Source organism: Sander lucioperca, chromosome 19 (assembly GCF_008315115.2).
Source record: "Sander lucioperca isolate FBNREF2018 chromosome 19, SLUC_FBN_1.2, whole genome shotgun sequence".
Lineage (NCBI taxonomy): Eukaryota > Metazoa > Chordata > Actinopteri > Perciformes > Percidae > Sander > Sander lucioperca.
Window position 1 is genome coordinate 14,605,443 of NC_050191.1, and position 14,655 is coordinate 14,620,097.

Consider the following 14,655-nt stretch of genomic DNA (forward strand, 5'->3'; position numbering starts at 1 on the left):
TTTACATACTTATACTACACACCACTATACACTACTGTACATGAAATGTGGAAGCAGCGGGCCATTTACTAACCGCCTTTGGCAACACAGTGTGTCTTTGTCCACACTGCGGGGTGTTTGTCGACGTTTGATTTCACCTTCTCTCAACAAGAGTCTCAGGAGATGTTCACCCTAGCTCGGTCGCTGGCAGACAGATAACATTTAAGGTCTGACAGGCTAGAGTTGGCGGAGCTACATTAAGGCATCCGAGCTGGGGCTTAGCATTCTAGCTGTTGCTGATTATCCCATCTGTTCTTCCCTGGATTGGGGTTGTGTCCCAAATTGTAGCAGAGGAAGAGAGAGAGAGAGCAGTCCTCCTGCAGCCTGTTAGCCCACCACCATGGATGTCAAACTGCTGACACTGATGGCTCTGCTGTCCGTGGCCACATGGGTACCAACCTCCAACGCAAAGCCCATCAGTCTGCAAGAGAGGTGCTCTTGTCGTTCAACCCTGAACACGGTTCCTGAGCACTCCGTCAAAGCGCTCAAGTTCCTCAACACACCAAACTGCCCCTTCCAAGTCATTGCCAAGCTGAAGAACAACAGGGAGGTTTGCATCAACCCGGAGACCATGTGGCTGCAGCAGTACTTAAAGAACGGCATTAACAAGGTGAAGAAATCTAGAAGACTCAATAACAAGAAAATCTAAACAATAATGGAAGACATGTCTGTTAACAGAATCATTTAAGCATGCAATAGAAGCCATTGTGGCATCACTCTACAATACCACACCTACCACTCCTTTTAGTCTTTCTGATATTAACAAAGCTCAACACTCAAGTGGCGCAACACATTTGATCGCACATCCAAACCCAAAGGCCTCAGCATGGAGAACCTCGAGTCCAGGATCCAGAAGTTCCTGGACGAGTCATACATGACCGTAAAATACTGGCAGAAGATTTAACAGAAAAATGTAATCGCGTCATACTGAGGCAACAAGGAGAGAAGTTGCCACGAGATAAACAACTTGTGGCGCACCAGTGCGGCGTTGCTGATGTCAGGGTGCGCTCCAGAAGTCCAGACTACGCGTATCACACTCCAGCTGTAACCGCCGAAACGATATATGCCACACATCAACCCAGGTTTGGGGAGAATTGCTGCGGACACCAACTGCAGCTGGGCTCCAAAGGGGACAAGGGGAATGCTGCTCAGGTCAGATGTCAGTACAGCTAGGAGCCCGATGAGGCCAGCGGAGGCTCATGAGGGTCAGCGTTGCAGCAGCAAGAGCAGCAGCAGCAGCAGCAGCAGCAGCAGCAGCAGCAGCAGCAGTGTCTACGATTATTAGACATCCGAGCAAAGAGCTACTTCATCCGCAGCACAGAGCTTGCATGTTCATCCCACCCCCCGAGCTCACACATTGAATCCGATCGGAGGTTTTCTACTTGTCTCAGCGGTGGACGTCATCGGCAAAGATGAAAAGGATAAATGGGTGGGGGTCGAGCCCTGACTGGAATTAGAACCGACTACAACAGTGACTGTAGCCCATCTCTGATTGCAGCCTGGACTCTGGTCTGGTCCAAACTACGAGCCAGCTCCTAATCGTGTGCCGTACAGACTCACTCTTCAGCTGAGGGTGTCTGGTTAGAGTCAATCCCAGAGATGTCACACCGCTCGCACTATATTCCGCAACGTTCTGGCCCTCCGGCCAGAACTGTAACGACTGGAAACTGTATAACGACGTTTTCGACATGTGGGCAAGGAAGTACAGTTACCGTGGTACACAGTGAAATGGGGCCTTCCCTATGTTCCCAAGTTGTCGTGGACCGCGGTAACACCAAGTCTTCGATATGTGCCGAAGGAGGTTCAATCGTAATTGCACACGGTAACACAAAGTCTTCGATATGTGCCCGAGGAGGTTCAATAGTCGTGGCACACGGTGTAACAGGGTCTTCAATATGTGCCACACGAGGTTCAGTTGTCGTGGCAAACGGTGATCCCATGGTGAAGACCCGTGTCCAACGAGGTACACGTTCTGTCGATCGAGACACGGACACCGGGTATGAACGTCCCGGTGACCAGGACCCTGTGTCTTCTCCAGACAGAGACACGGACGAGTCTTCTCAGTCAGACTCAGATTCTGATCCCTCACTTCGTTATTTCACCAAAGAATATGCTACATTTTGCCGGAGCAATGGCCTAGAGTACCGAGAAAATGAAGGTGGACCTCAAGGCTGTTGGTATACAGACGGTGACCTCAACTTCAACATCAAGATCTCCAACCGCAATCAATGGCCCAAATAATGAGTTTTGTGTGTGTGTGTGTGTGTGTGTTTGACAAAGCCTGTGCTTAAATTACATGAGCCATGTTTTATGTCTTATGAAACCCTGAATGTGTACCGATGTGATGTGTGTCTGTAACACAGTTACTCAATAAAAAGTGAAAAAAAACACAACAAAGACTCTCTATGGTGTACTTTCTTTATCATCAGATCAAGTCAAAACCACAACACAGGCGTGCATGCTAGTTGCAATAAACCTCACCGCCGAGAGTCTGATAGACCTTTAGCAGCTATGTATCTCGTGTCTTGTGTGACACAGATGCAAGAAGTCCGTGATATCCGAGCAAAGAGCTAATTCATCTGTGCACAGAGCTTGCACATTCATCCGAGAGGAGGTTTCTACTTGTCTCAATGGTGGATGTCTTGCCCAAAGGCTCTGGAGTTAGATAAAGGGGAGTCGAACTCTGACTGGAATTAGAACCGACTACAACATTGACTGTAGCCCATCTCTGACTGTAGCGCGGGCTCTTGTCGTCAAACTACGAGCTAGCTCCTTTACGCTCGCTACAGACTCGCCATTCAGCCGCGGGTGTCTGGTGAGAGTCAACGCCACAGGTGTCACACCACATCGCACTAGATTCCACAAGTTGCAGCCGAATGGACCCGGCTCAGTCAGGTTGCCCTTACACCAGAACTGCAACCATGGGGAACACTAAAACTTCTACTTACTCGTGTGCCAAAGGAGGTACAATTTCCGTGGTACTCGGTAAAATGAGGTCAGTGTACCGGAGAGACCTGAGCGTTACAGACGAAAACGAGGCGTTGTACAATGAAGACGCAGACACCGGGTACGAAGGACCTGGTGACCAGGACCCTGTGTTTTCTTCAGACAGAGAGACTGACACGGATGACTCTTTTTCCGACCGAGACACGGAAGAGTCTTATTGTTCAGACTCAGATTCTGATGCCGCTCTTCGTTATTGTCACAAAGACGAGGTTGCATATCGGCGCAGCAATGGTCTAGAATTCCACGAAGAATCCGGTGCAGGCTTTTGGTATACACCGAGTGGTGTACGCTTCTTCGACTGCTATCAACGGCCCAAAGGAGTCGTGTTTGAAGAGGATCTGTGAAACGATTGAATTTGTCAAACGTTGTGCTTTCTTGTGTTTTGTGTATGTGACTCAATGTGTTTTTGGCTTTGACACAGCCTGTGCTTATGCTACGTGAGCCATGTTCTATTGCTTATGAAACCCTGAATGTTTACTAGCTACGTGATGTGTGTCTGTAACACAGTTACTCAATAAAAAACAACAACCGAGACTCTCTATTGTGTACTTTCTTTATTATCAGATCAAGTTGCAGGTACAGCGGCACACATAGTAAACAGCGACACACATAGTACATACATACATGCATGCATGCTAGTTGCAATAAACCTCGCCGCCGAGTCTGATAGACCTGTCTCGGCTGTGTATCTCGTCTCTCGTGTGACACAGAAGCAAGAAAGCCGAGAGCATGTCGTCTCTGGTGTACTCTCCGTTTACAGATTTCTTGCCCCCTGTGGTCACCGTGCTACCTCTAGCGGACTCGGTGATAGTGACCGTAGACAGCTCTTCTCTCAATTTCCCGAGGAGAACTTTACCTTGCTGTGCGTGGGTCTTGTCGGCGAGCCTAGGCTCAGGCAATGTTATCACATCGCGTGTCTCCAATACACTCGCTGTGATATCTGTGGCCAAATTGACTCCCCTTTGCGAGCGCCTGTACATGAACACTTCCTTAGTGGAGCCCATCTTGCTACTTGAGCCCGAACCCTGTGCGGTGCCCATGCTCGATTCGAGTATGTTAGTTTTCTTTATGGCCTCGGATAACACTGCCCAGCCCAGGGACATGACGGTGTCACAGTAATACAGTGTTTCTCTATTGATCGCCGACACCGTACTGAGAACCATAGCGAGTTTGGTGCTTGCTCCCACGTGCTTCCCTAGCATGTACTTGTTGTTGATATGTGACCACTTGCTGTAGAACAGCACCTTGAACCCGGAGCGTGCTAGCGAGTGATCGATTAGATGTTTCACATCAACCAGGGCATTGACGTAGGTGTTTTGTTCAAATACTATGACCACGGGGACTTCTTTCCACATGACTCTGGGCATGAGAAGCTTCAGCAGTCTGACATGAGCGCTTAGCAGAGCAGCGTAGACTCGAGTAACATGATCCAAGTCGCGTATCTCCAGTTCCTCCAGGGCCATAACCTGTGGTGAGGGCACAGACAGGGGGATTAGGGAGGTGTCAGACAACGAGAGAAAGGTATAACACAGACTGTTAGGGCCAGGAGGATTTGACTACAAACACAAAGTAATCATCATCATCATCATCATCATCATCATCATCATCATCATCATCATCATCATGTTCTGTCCCACATGTCTGGCGGCTCGAGAGCAAGTTGAAACGTTGATGGGAATACCATGGGAGTACTTGATATCACAGTACGAGTTCATGATAGTGTTCACTATGTTCCATCGCAACGTACTCTTCTACTCTAACATGGATCACGGCCAGCTCAGAAACCTGTACAGTCAGCTCGTGTCCTTCTCACCCGCTAGAATACTCGTGATCGACACTTTAGTCACCGTTTACAACAAGCGAGGACTTGGTAAAAACACGTGTGATTCGCTCCACGTTCCCAGCGAGTTGTCCACACTGTAAAAAAAAAAATCGTAAAAAAACGGTAAAAAGTCTGGCAGCAAAGTTGCCAAACACTTGCCGTCAAATTACAGTAAAAAACCTTACATTATTTTACAGAAAAATTCTTTTTTTAAATACAGAAATTTCCTGTAAATATTTTCTGTATTTTTACAGTCTAACTATTGTAGAATTAAAACAAATTCTTGTTATAAAACATTTCTAGAATGTTAAACAACTGTATAAATCTTTATCAAAACTAAGAAATATTGCAGAAATACCTTAAAATTACATAATTTAAATGAAAACTGCTGTTTTCATACGTTTTTCTTTGGTAAATTCACAAGATTATCCAATCCATCCACAAGAACTCCCTGTTAAAGTACAGATTCCTGGATGTAAAACACATAAAAATTATGTAAAATGACTTTCAAATACCCTCCTTTAGGCATTTATTTTATGATTATCCAATGTATTTACGGTAAATTCCTGTTTAATACTGTTTTTTTACTGTACAAAAAAGAGAAGATAATGGAATAATACCTTCCAGAAACATTGTAATAATAGTCATTACTTTATATAAACAATATTTTAGAGTATTTACAAGCAACTCTCCAATATATCTACATACTTTTACCATTAATGTATGTTGTTTACTTTAAATAAACATTCATTTATAGTTATAAAAGTCAACTCTCCAATATATTTACATACCTTTACCATTAATATACAAGGTTTACTTTATATATACAAGCAAATATCCAATACATACACATAGTTTTACCATTATTGTATGGGTGTTCACTTTATATAAACATTATTTGCCCGTAATAACAAGCAACTATCCAGTATATCTACAGACTGTACCTCATTATTGTATGGGGGCTTACTTTATATAAACTGTTCTTTATAGGTAATTACAAACAACTATCCAATATATATATATACTTTTACCATTATTGTACGGGGTTTACTTTATATAAACATAGTTCTATAGTAATTTAGAAGCAACTCTCCAATATATCTACATACCTTTACTATTAATATATGAGGTTACTTTATATAAACATTGTTTTATAGTAACTTAAAAGCAACTATCTGGTATATCTACAGACTTTTCCTCATTGAAGTAGGGGGTTAACTTTATATAAACATTATTTGACAGTAATAACAAGCAACTCTCCATTATATGTACATACATGTTTATTTTATATAAACTTCATTTGACAGTAATAACAAGCAACACCAATATATCTACAGACTTTTCTTATAAGTGCATGGGATTTATTTCATAAACATTATTTGACAGTAATTACTATTACTAACCAATATATGTTCACAACTTCCTCATTAGTAAATGGGGTTTTGAATGTACAAAAACCAAAAGGGCTATGTAAAAGTGCAATTGCATCAACTACTTATACACGCAATAAATATATAATTTTTTCTGCTGACATTTTACAGCATTGTCCAATCCATTCACTGAAGATCCCTATTTGAGATGTATGAGATTTTAAGATGTATCATAACCAGAAAGTATTATAGAATGACCATTTACTGCATGCTTTACAAAGAAATGCACTATTTAAACAGTGCTATCCTTAAAGTTCACATATGAATAAACTTATGGGAGCAAAAACTGTCTGGTACATTGAATTATAGCAAAAGGGGAACTATGGGCAATTTGGGAATTCATACATGTGTGTTAAAAATGTCAGTGAACATGAACAACTCTCTCCAAAATCTAAAAACTCAAATTTGTGATGTCATCTGATATAATGTCTGGAGCTTTTCCAAAAACAATGAATTGAGAAAGATTTTAAAGATGACACTGAGATCACCCAGGGGGATGTTCAGAGGTAACGGGTAGAGTTTCTGTTTCAGAAATAAAACGCTAACATAGAATAAACCTCATTTGGTTTTTTTTTATTCTACAAAATTAGTTTCACATTCATTGTCTATGAAGCAGCTTAGTAACCTGATGACATCATAGTTTGAGTCTTACATTTCTGGTTTGTGGCTTCGCCAGAGAGTAGCTCTTAATCAAAAATATCAGAGGTGAGATTAAAGACCATTGCACACCAGGGACGATTATTTCGCATGTCAATATATTTTTTCGAACTGTTGTTTTTGTCACAAGTAGTGTTTACTTATGAGGATCACCAAACAACAACACGGAGGCTGCTGTCCCAACTACAGACTGTACGTCAGCAAACTTTATTACTCCTTTCAACCTTTACAATGGCAGCGTATGCCAGAAACATTCTTACCGTTTTTACCTTTCACAATAAGCCTGAGACATATGCTACACTGTTTTGCAGAGGGAATTCAATTGAGTATTAACTGTATACTCAGAGTTAGAGGAAACTCAATAAATAGCTTACAGTAGCTTAGTGTTACAGCTTTTCCTGGGACGTATCCGAAGCTAGCCCCCGTCCCTCCACTCAGCAGCCTGGAAACCAGACAGGACACCTTTTGGTGCTTTTGAGGAGCTGCTGCATTTATTTGTTGTCAAACTGCAGAATCTAGCTGCTGTACAATCACTTCATATCTTCACCACTAAACGTTAACTCTCCTCTGCTCCGACTGCTCTCTCTTTCTCGTCCGCTCACACCACATCTTCCGTCACTTTCTCGCTCTCTTCAGCATCTGTCCTACTGACATTGTAGATGAGCTGGCGTGTATATCCAAACCTTTTATTGGAAACTGTCACAAATTTGCATCGCTGCCGGTGTGAATAGTTTTGATATGAAATATTCACAGGCGATTATTTTGCATATTGGCGTCGCTTATTCGTCACGCCCCCAGTGTGTAACGGTCTTAAGTCACACATGTGCAAGTCACAAATCTTAACCTTCACCGTCTTGAACAAGTCCCAAGTCACTGTGTTTAGACTCAAGTAAGGCTGTACCAACAAAAAGGGGTGTAACAATGTTACAAATCCACGTCCGGTTCATATTTATTTACAAGCACAGACCAGGTAAAGCAACCGTTAACAATGCAGGGGCCCATTTCAGGAAGGAGGTTTAACAAACTCTGAGTGTAACCCTGATATCTGAGTTGATTTACCCTGAGATGGAAACTCTGAGTTTTCAGTTTCAGGCAGCATGAATGGAGCCATGATACTACGATTCACCATGGTAACAACCACAAACAAACTGGTGGGCAGAAATACTGCACATACAGCGAGTTTGAACATGTATTTAGTTAAAAAAGCAACACAGAGGCTGCTTTAAAAGAGAGAATTTGCGTGGGAGAAAATTGCTGCTAGAGTAAATGCGTTAGTTCCAATATAGTGTATTAATATCATATTTAATCATAAGTATAATATTACTGGTGAAATGGTATTGAACCTATAATCTATAAAAGTCCTAGGCCTACTAATCCCATTCTGAGGTTGCAGCACCATCATCAACAGAACTATAATTCATAATCTAATATTTCAAAGGGTTTACATCTTTCACCTGCAATACTGTGGAACTCTTTTTTAATGTCTCTCACTGGTTTGTGTCCAGGGAACACTACACAAACGTTTAAAAAACGTTTCAGAGTGAGTCACACTCTTCTGACGGAGCTTTGCTACAGTAGCTTTACCAATATGCTCCACATCACCAATGTTATAAAGAAAACTGTTGTTTGCAAAAAGATGTAATGTGACACAAATAATGTGCTGGGATGTAGAGCATGTCCACGATGGGTGACGTTAGTGATATGAGGATGATAAGGTTATGTAAGCTACATAACTGATAGACTGGGAAGAAAAAAACGGTACCGCTCAAATAGGTATTTATCTGGAAATTAAAATGCGTCGGGGCCTCAATATCATCTCCTGACGTATGTTTAACTCCCTGCAAAGTAATACAGCTTCTACATCACCGGGATCGTCGACAAAAGGACATTGCATGTTTTGAGAAAAAAAAAAGTTTTATAATCTGCCTAACATGGTTAATAAACCAACCCTGTTTTTTTATTCATGCCGATAACAAACTGCGCTAAAATGCGCCTGATACAGACTGCAATTATGAATGATGAAATGAAAGAGAGCTGTGTCAGAGGGAGGAGACTGAAAGAAGAAAACCTGTTCCCGACTAGGTTAGGTTCACAGAGTCCGAGGTTAGGTTACCTCTCTTTCTGAAACGGAAAACCCAGAATTACCCTCATCTCAGGGTTAACAAACTCAGAGTTTTCACTAAACCTGCTTTCTGAAATGGACCTGTCATTCGGTACCTCCATTAGCTGTATGTGTGTTTGTGAACTCCTTTGCTGCCTCCTTCTTAGCCTCTGCTGGGCTCCCTCTTGCTCTGGGCTATCCTGTTCTCAGCCATCTGATGCACGAGTCTTCAACTTCACCCAGGCTATTCAGACCGTAAAGCAGGTTCTCAGGCTGGCTGTGGGAGAGCTGTCTGGTCTGTTGATCCTTGTCAAACTGAACACAGAATGAGAGCCATAACATGGGTGAGAAAGATGTGGTAAGGTACCGATGATAACGTGTGATACTGTAGGGTGAACATCTATTTACTTTAGCTTTCTTTATCTTCTTGATCTTCTTATCTTGGTATTCTTTCTTCCATCTTGCCTAAACAAGGATTAAAGAATTAGGGTGAGATTTGAACATTACTGTAACAGTAGTATACATAGATTTATTTGTGGAGGCTTGCCAGCATTGACCACCAGGTATTTATTTATTTTGATTTGCAGCAAAAATTAAACTTAAAATACATATTTAATTACAGACTGAGTGCAATTGTCTGGAGGAAGAAACAGTTATAAATACAGCAGGTAGCCTATATCTTATTTCTGAATTTGTTCAATTCCCTGTCCATTTATTTTTATGTGGAAAGCGGGAATGGAAATCTTCTCTCTGGAAAGACAGAATGGTAATGTTAAGTTGGACACACTGAATCATGAGTGAAAATAACGATCACGTTCAAATTAAGATGTTGTGGTCCACAAAGCAGACGCTCCGTTTAATGTCAAGTTGTAACTTGTTGTTGTTACAACGTGTGGTTCACCGTTCATAAAGTAGAACCAACGTAAAGTTAGTCAGCTGAGATAGCTTATGTAAACTTGAGGCATAACCTAGCTAGGTGGTAACGTTAAACGGCGGGTTACCGGTTAGTTAACAGTAATGTTAACTACTAGCGTTAGGAGCAACGGAGCGTTATAACGTTTCTTTAATTACTAGTATTAGCTAGTACCCAGCAAATCAAGCTGACCTGCTAAACTGTCTAACTGTCTAGTTAACTGTTATATATTTAGCTAGCTAGCTAGTTATATATTTAGCTAGCTAGCTAGCTAGCTAAAATTACGATTGGTGCTGGTTCACATTCAAGGCTAACATTACATAAGGACAGTCTTAATGTAACATTAGCTAACGCCAGACACACTTTGATAAGGCACATAAACGGCAAATGCTAACGTTATCCCTGCTGACATTTTAAAATTGTGAAACGTATGCAAGTGTTATCTTAACTCGTGTCCAGTTGATATCTCGTGAGGAAACTGCATGTACATAAAAAGAAAAGTATTACTTTACCTTAAGTGAAAGCTGAATGTGAATCATCGTGGAGAAGTCCTGACTCCTGCGTTACATTATTATCCACACTGTCTCTGCGTCGAGATGAGTTTGACGTTAGCACAGCCCCCCATGAAGTCAAACAATATCATTGGTCAAGATCGTCTCTGCCCGGCATGATTCATCCAATGATTGTGCAACATTCAATTATTTGAATCTGCGCGCACTTTACTGAAGCACGTAGCCTAGACTAAAGAGACCATTTCTGTTTACATTTCTGTTTTTTCAACCATTTTAAGGTCTTACATCACTTCACGCCCTGATTATCAATGTTCACGTTGATGCTAGAAGCCTTGGTTGAACTGTTGAGCCCTAGCATCCCTTCCCAATCTTTCACACATTGCATGTATTGCTAAATTGAAAAAAAATATATTGCACACCAATGCAAAGCTTTATTCATACTGTGTCCTCCCTGTCTTTATTCACAGTATATTACCTCAGCCCATGAAAAACTCTTTGTTCCCTTTGACCTGTAGAAAGTAGACTGCACAATGACCTTGCATTTTGTTGAACACTGTGACTCACTTTGGGTCTTAATATTAAGAAAAATTGTTTTAACAACAATTTTAACTTCATAAGGAAAAGAACGTGTATGCTACATATTCTATTTGAAGTACACCAAATACATTAAAAAGAGGTCTGTCCCGCATGCATATTAGTTTCTGACTGTGGGAAATTGGGAAAAACAGTAAAAACGTCCCCAAATTTCTGAATTGCTTATTTTCATAACATTCACTGAGCCTTGCCTAAAACAGTTTGGAGTTTGTATTGGAAGACTCCTTTTAAAGTGGATTAACAGCCTTTTATGAAAAGCCTACTCCTTAAGTTTTGAAATGAAATCACAGATAATTTCTCAAATAAGCATAATGTTGCAGATGTCCATACTGTTTGTCGGTAGGCATGACTTTCATAGGAGGGGACACACTTTCCTATCAACGCAGGGTTGAATTAAACTGTATGAGGGTTGGAACTAGCGGAACAAGTTAGGTTAGGTGGTGTGCAAGTTAGGCAAGCAGGTACATACTGTATTTGAGGTACTGGTGTGCATTAATATTGATTTTCCACCCCTTATAAAAGTGTAGCATAGCTGTGGCACAGGCAATCCATTTAACTTATTAATGTTACACCTTAATGAAACACACATTGCCCAATATGTGCATCAATGCCTGTGTAACCATTGCAAGTCAATGGAAATTGTAGTGTAATTTCAGAGGCAGGGGTGGTCAGATCACCGAGGTCTTGGTGAGGCATTTAAGGTACGGGACATGCGTGAATATTCATTCTACCCCACATAAGAGGGAAGCTCATGCTCTGAGCTGTTTGCATGACATAGACAGGAACAAACATCAAAAGCCAGAGTGGACACAGTATGAGACATCACCGCAGACATCAGCAAAGTAAGCAGTCAATGGAAAAAGATGTTGGGCCATGAATCTGAAATAGGCCCATGGCCTCCACGGAAGTGAAATGAGGCAAGAACATCAGATGCCCCCTAAAATATTAGGATGGTGAAGATGTAGGCTTACCCAGGCTGCAGGCTGCCTGGCTCTCTGTGTACTGTATCGTCATCCTGTAGGCCTATAGGGTTGTGGGCCTATGTGATGTGAACTGTGGCTGCACGATTCTTTTGTCAACTAATTCACCAGACCAAAACATGATTATATAGTGATGAGCATATCACAGACTTGGACTAAAATAGACATCATGTACATCCAAGGCCTGTAGTTTAGGTTGACTCTTGTCTCTTATGCATTCCCATAACTGAAGCTATGGCTTTGTTTCCACAAATATTTAGGTGAAAGAATGTTTATTTTTACAAAGACAGATCTAAATACAGCATCTTTGTCACCAGTGGTGATTTGGTGCAGTAGTCCTATAGCTTTTTAAGCTTGTGTGCTGCCAAGTTGTTTTACTGTTTGTATTACCATAAATATGCTTGCAAAATACTACAGTAGTGTAGTTTCTAATATAATTACATTGATCCAACTATAATTGAGAACAATTGCTTGTGGGTTTTTGCTGTGGAGTTGTTGAGGCCATGCAGTGAGGGTTCATGTCAGCCTCATTCAATGCATTAAACGGGTATGGCTGGTCCTACCTGTCTCAGTACCTCTGTTAACCCCTCTTCAAATAACTGCAAAGCTAAATACAAGTCCTACTCTATTGCTAGAATTTAGTAGACTTGCATTAAGAGACACTGGCCAGGATGAAGTTTGACAGCGATTAAAACACTAACACACAGTATGAGACCACATTGAATAAGCTAAAATGGACCCCTATACATTATACCAAAATTTACCCTCTGAAGAGTCGCTGATGCATATATTGGATAGTTAATTGTAAATATTGTCAAATATTTTTACAAAGTAAACACACAGTACATTAATGGGATAAGTCTGTAGATATATTGAATAGTTGCATTTAATCACTATAAAGTATTGTTTGTATGAAGTAAACCTGATATATTAACGATTAAAGTACAGTATATTAGATAGTTTCTTTTTAACACTATACAATATTGTTTATATAAAGTAAACCCTTATACATTTATGGGGAAAAGCCTGTAGACATAATGAAGAGTTGATTGTAACGTTTATATAAAGTAATGACTATAAAATAATGGTTCTGCAAGTTATTATCACATATTGTTTTTTGTACAGTAGAAAACCAGTATTAAACAGGAATTTACTGTAAATTGATTGGATAATCATGTAAAATAAATGCCTAAAGCTTTTAAAATACTATTAATGGGCTGTCAAATAGGGTAATTTTACATTAATTTGACATGTAAATAACTATAAATGAATGTTTATTTAAAGTAAACAACATACATTAATGGTAAAAGTATGTAGATATATTGGAGAGTTGCTTGTAAATACTCTAAAATATTGTTTATATAAAGTAATGACTATTATTACAATGTTTCTGGAAGGTATTATCCCATTATCTTCTCTTTTTTGTACAGTAAAAAAAACCGTATTAAACAGGAATTTACCGTAAATAGATTGGATAATCATAAAATAAACGCCTAAAGGAGGGTATTTGAAAGTCATTTTACATAATTTTTATGTGTTTTACATCCAGGAATCTGTACTTTAACAGGGAGTTCTTGTGGATGGATTGAATAATCTTGTGAATTTACCAAAGAAAACCGTATGAAAACAGCAGTTTTCATTTAAATTATGTAATTTTAAGGTATTTTGCAATATTTTTCAGTGTTTGTACAGATTTATACATTTGTTTAACATTCTAAATATGTTTTTTGATTACAATTCTTTTTAAATCTACAGTAGTTGGACTGTGAAAATACAGAAAATGTACAGTAGATATCTGTATTTTAAAAATAAATTCTTTGTAGAATAACATAAGGTTTTTTACTGTCATTTCACGGTAAGTGTTTGGCAACTTTTGCTGCCAGACTTTTTACCGTTTTTTCACGATTGTTTTTTAACGTTTCTTTACATTAAATTTAAGGTTTAACAGTAAAAAACCAGAAAGAGACCTCAATTTTACACACCATAAAATTATGTTTTTTTCTTGTCTTTTTACATAAAATTCAATGTAATTTAACTTTCAAGACCGTTAAGCAATGGAATTATCCTGTTAAACAACTATATTATCTCATTATATCAATTTACAGACTAAAACCTTAATTTAATGGGGTTTTTTTAAAATAAAAGTATTTTTCTGTATTTTTCTGGCATTAACACTTAATGTAGAAAAAACGGAAAAAATCCGTAAAATTATACAGTGAATTCCAGTGAAATAACTTTTTTTTTTTACAGTGCAGGGCTGTAACACTCGCGATCGGAAACCATGTCCCAGAGCAGTTCGTGCACAGGTGTATCTCGAGCTGCAACTGGAAGGGGTACTGTGATATGGTGCTGGCAGCGTTCGCGTCGGCCAAGACCATTCGCAGCGGAGCCCTAAAGTACATGGCCGTCATCAAGGAGAGCGAGCGGACAAGAGGATCTATTCACACCATTATTTCGCTAGCGGTAACAGGGTGGATGGTGAAATTCACAGGTAGGCTCTGACCACGGACGCCCGTCTCATGTGGTCCAGGGTGACGCTGTTGTTCGACAGGAACTTGTTTATGACCAAGGACTCGAAGGGAGTGGTGTTGTCGGTCTTGG

General features: G+C 40.2%; 1 protein-coding gene across 1 annotated transcript; it reads left to right on the forward strand.

Moving 5' to 3' along the window:
- The first annotated feature begins 334 nt into the window (after window positions 1-334).
- Window positions 335-825, forward strand: LOC116064556 (stromal cell-derived factor 1-like). The gene has a single exon (XM_031319792.2). It carries the CDS (start codon window positions 380-382, stop codon window positions 686-688), a length of 309 nt encoding a protein of 102 aa, XP_031175652.2. The 5' UTR covers window positions 335-379; the 3' UTR covers window positions 689-825.
- Window positions 826-14,655: the final 13,830 nt, after the last annotated feature.

What these genes read in the sequence shown, in the direction of transcription:
- LOC116064556 (XM_031319792.2), top strand. Translation starts at nt 380, where the DNA reads ATGGATGTCAAACTGCTGACACTGATGGCTCTGCTGTCCGTGGCCACA.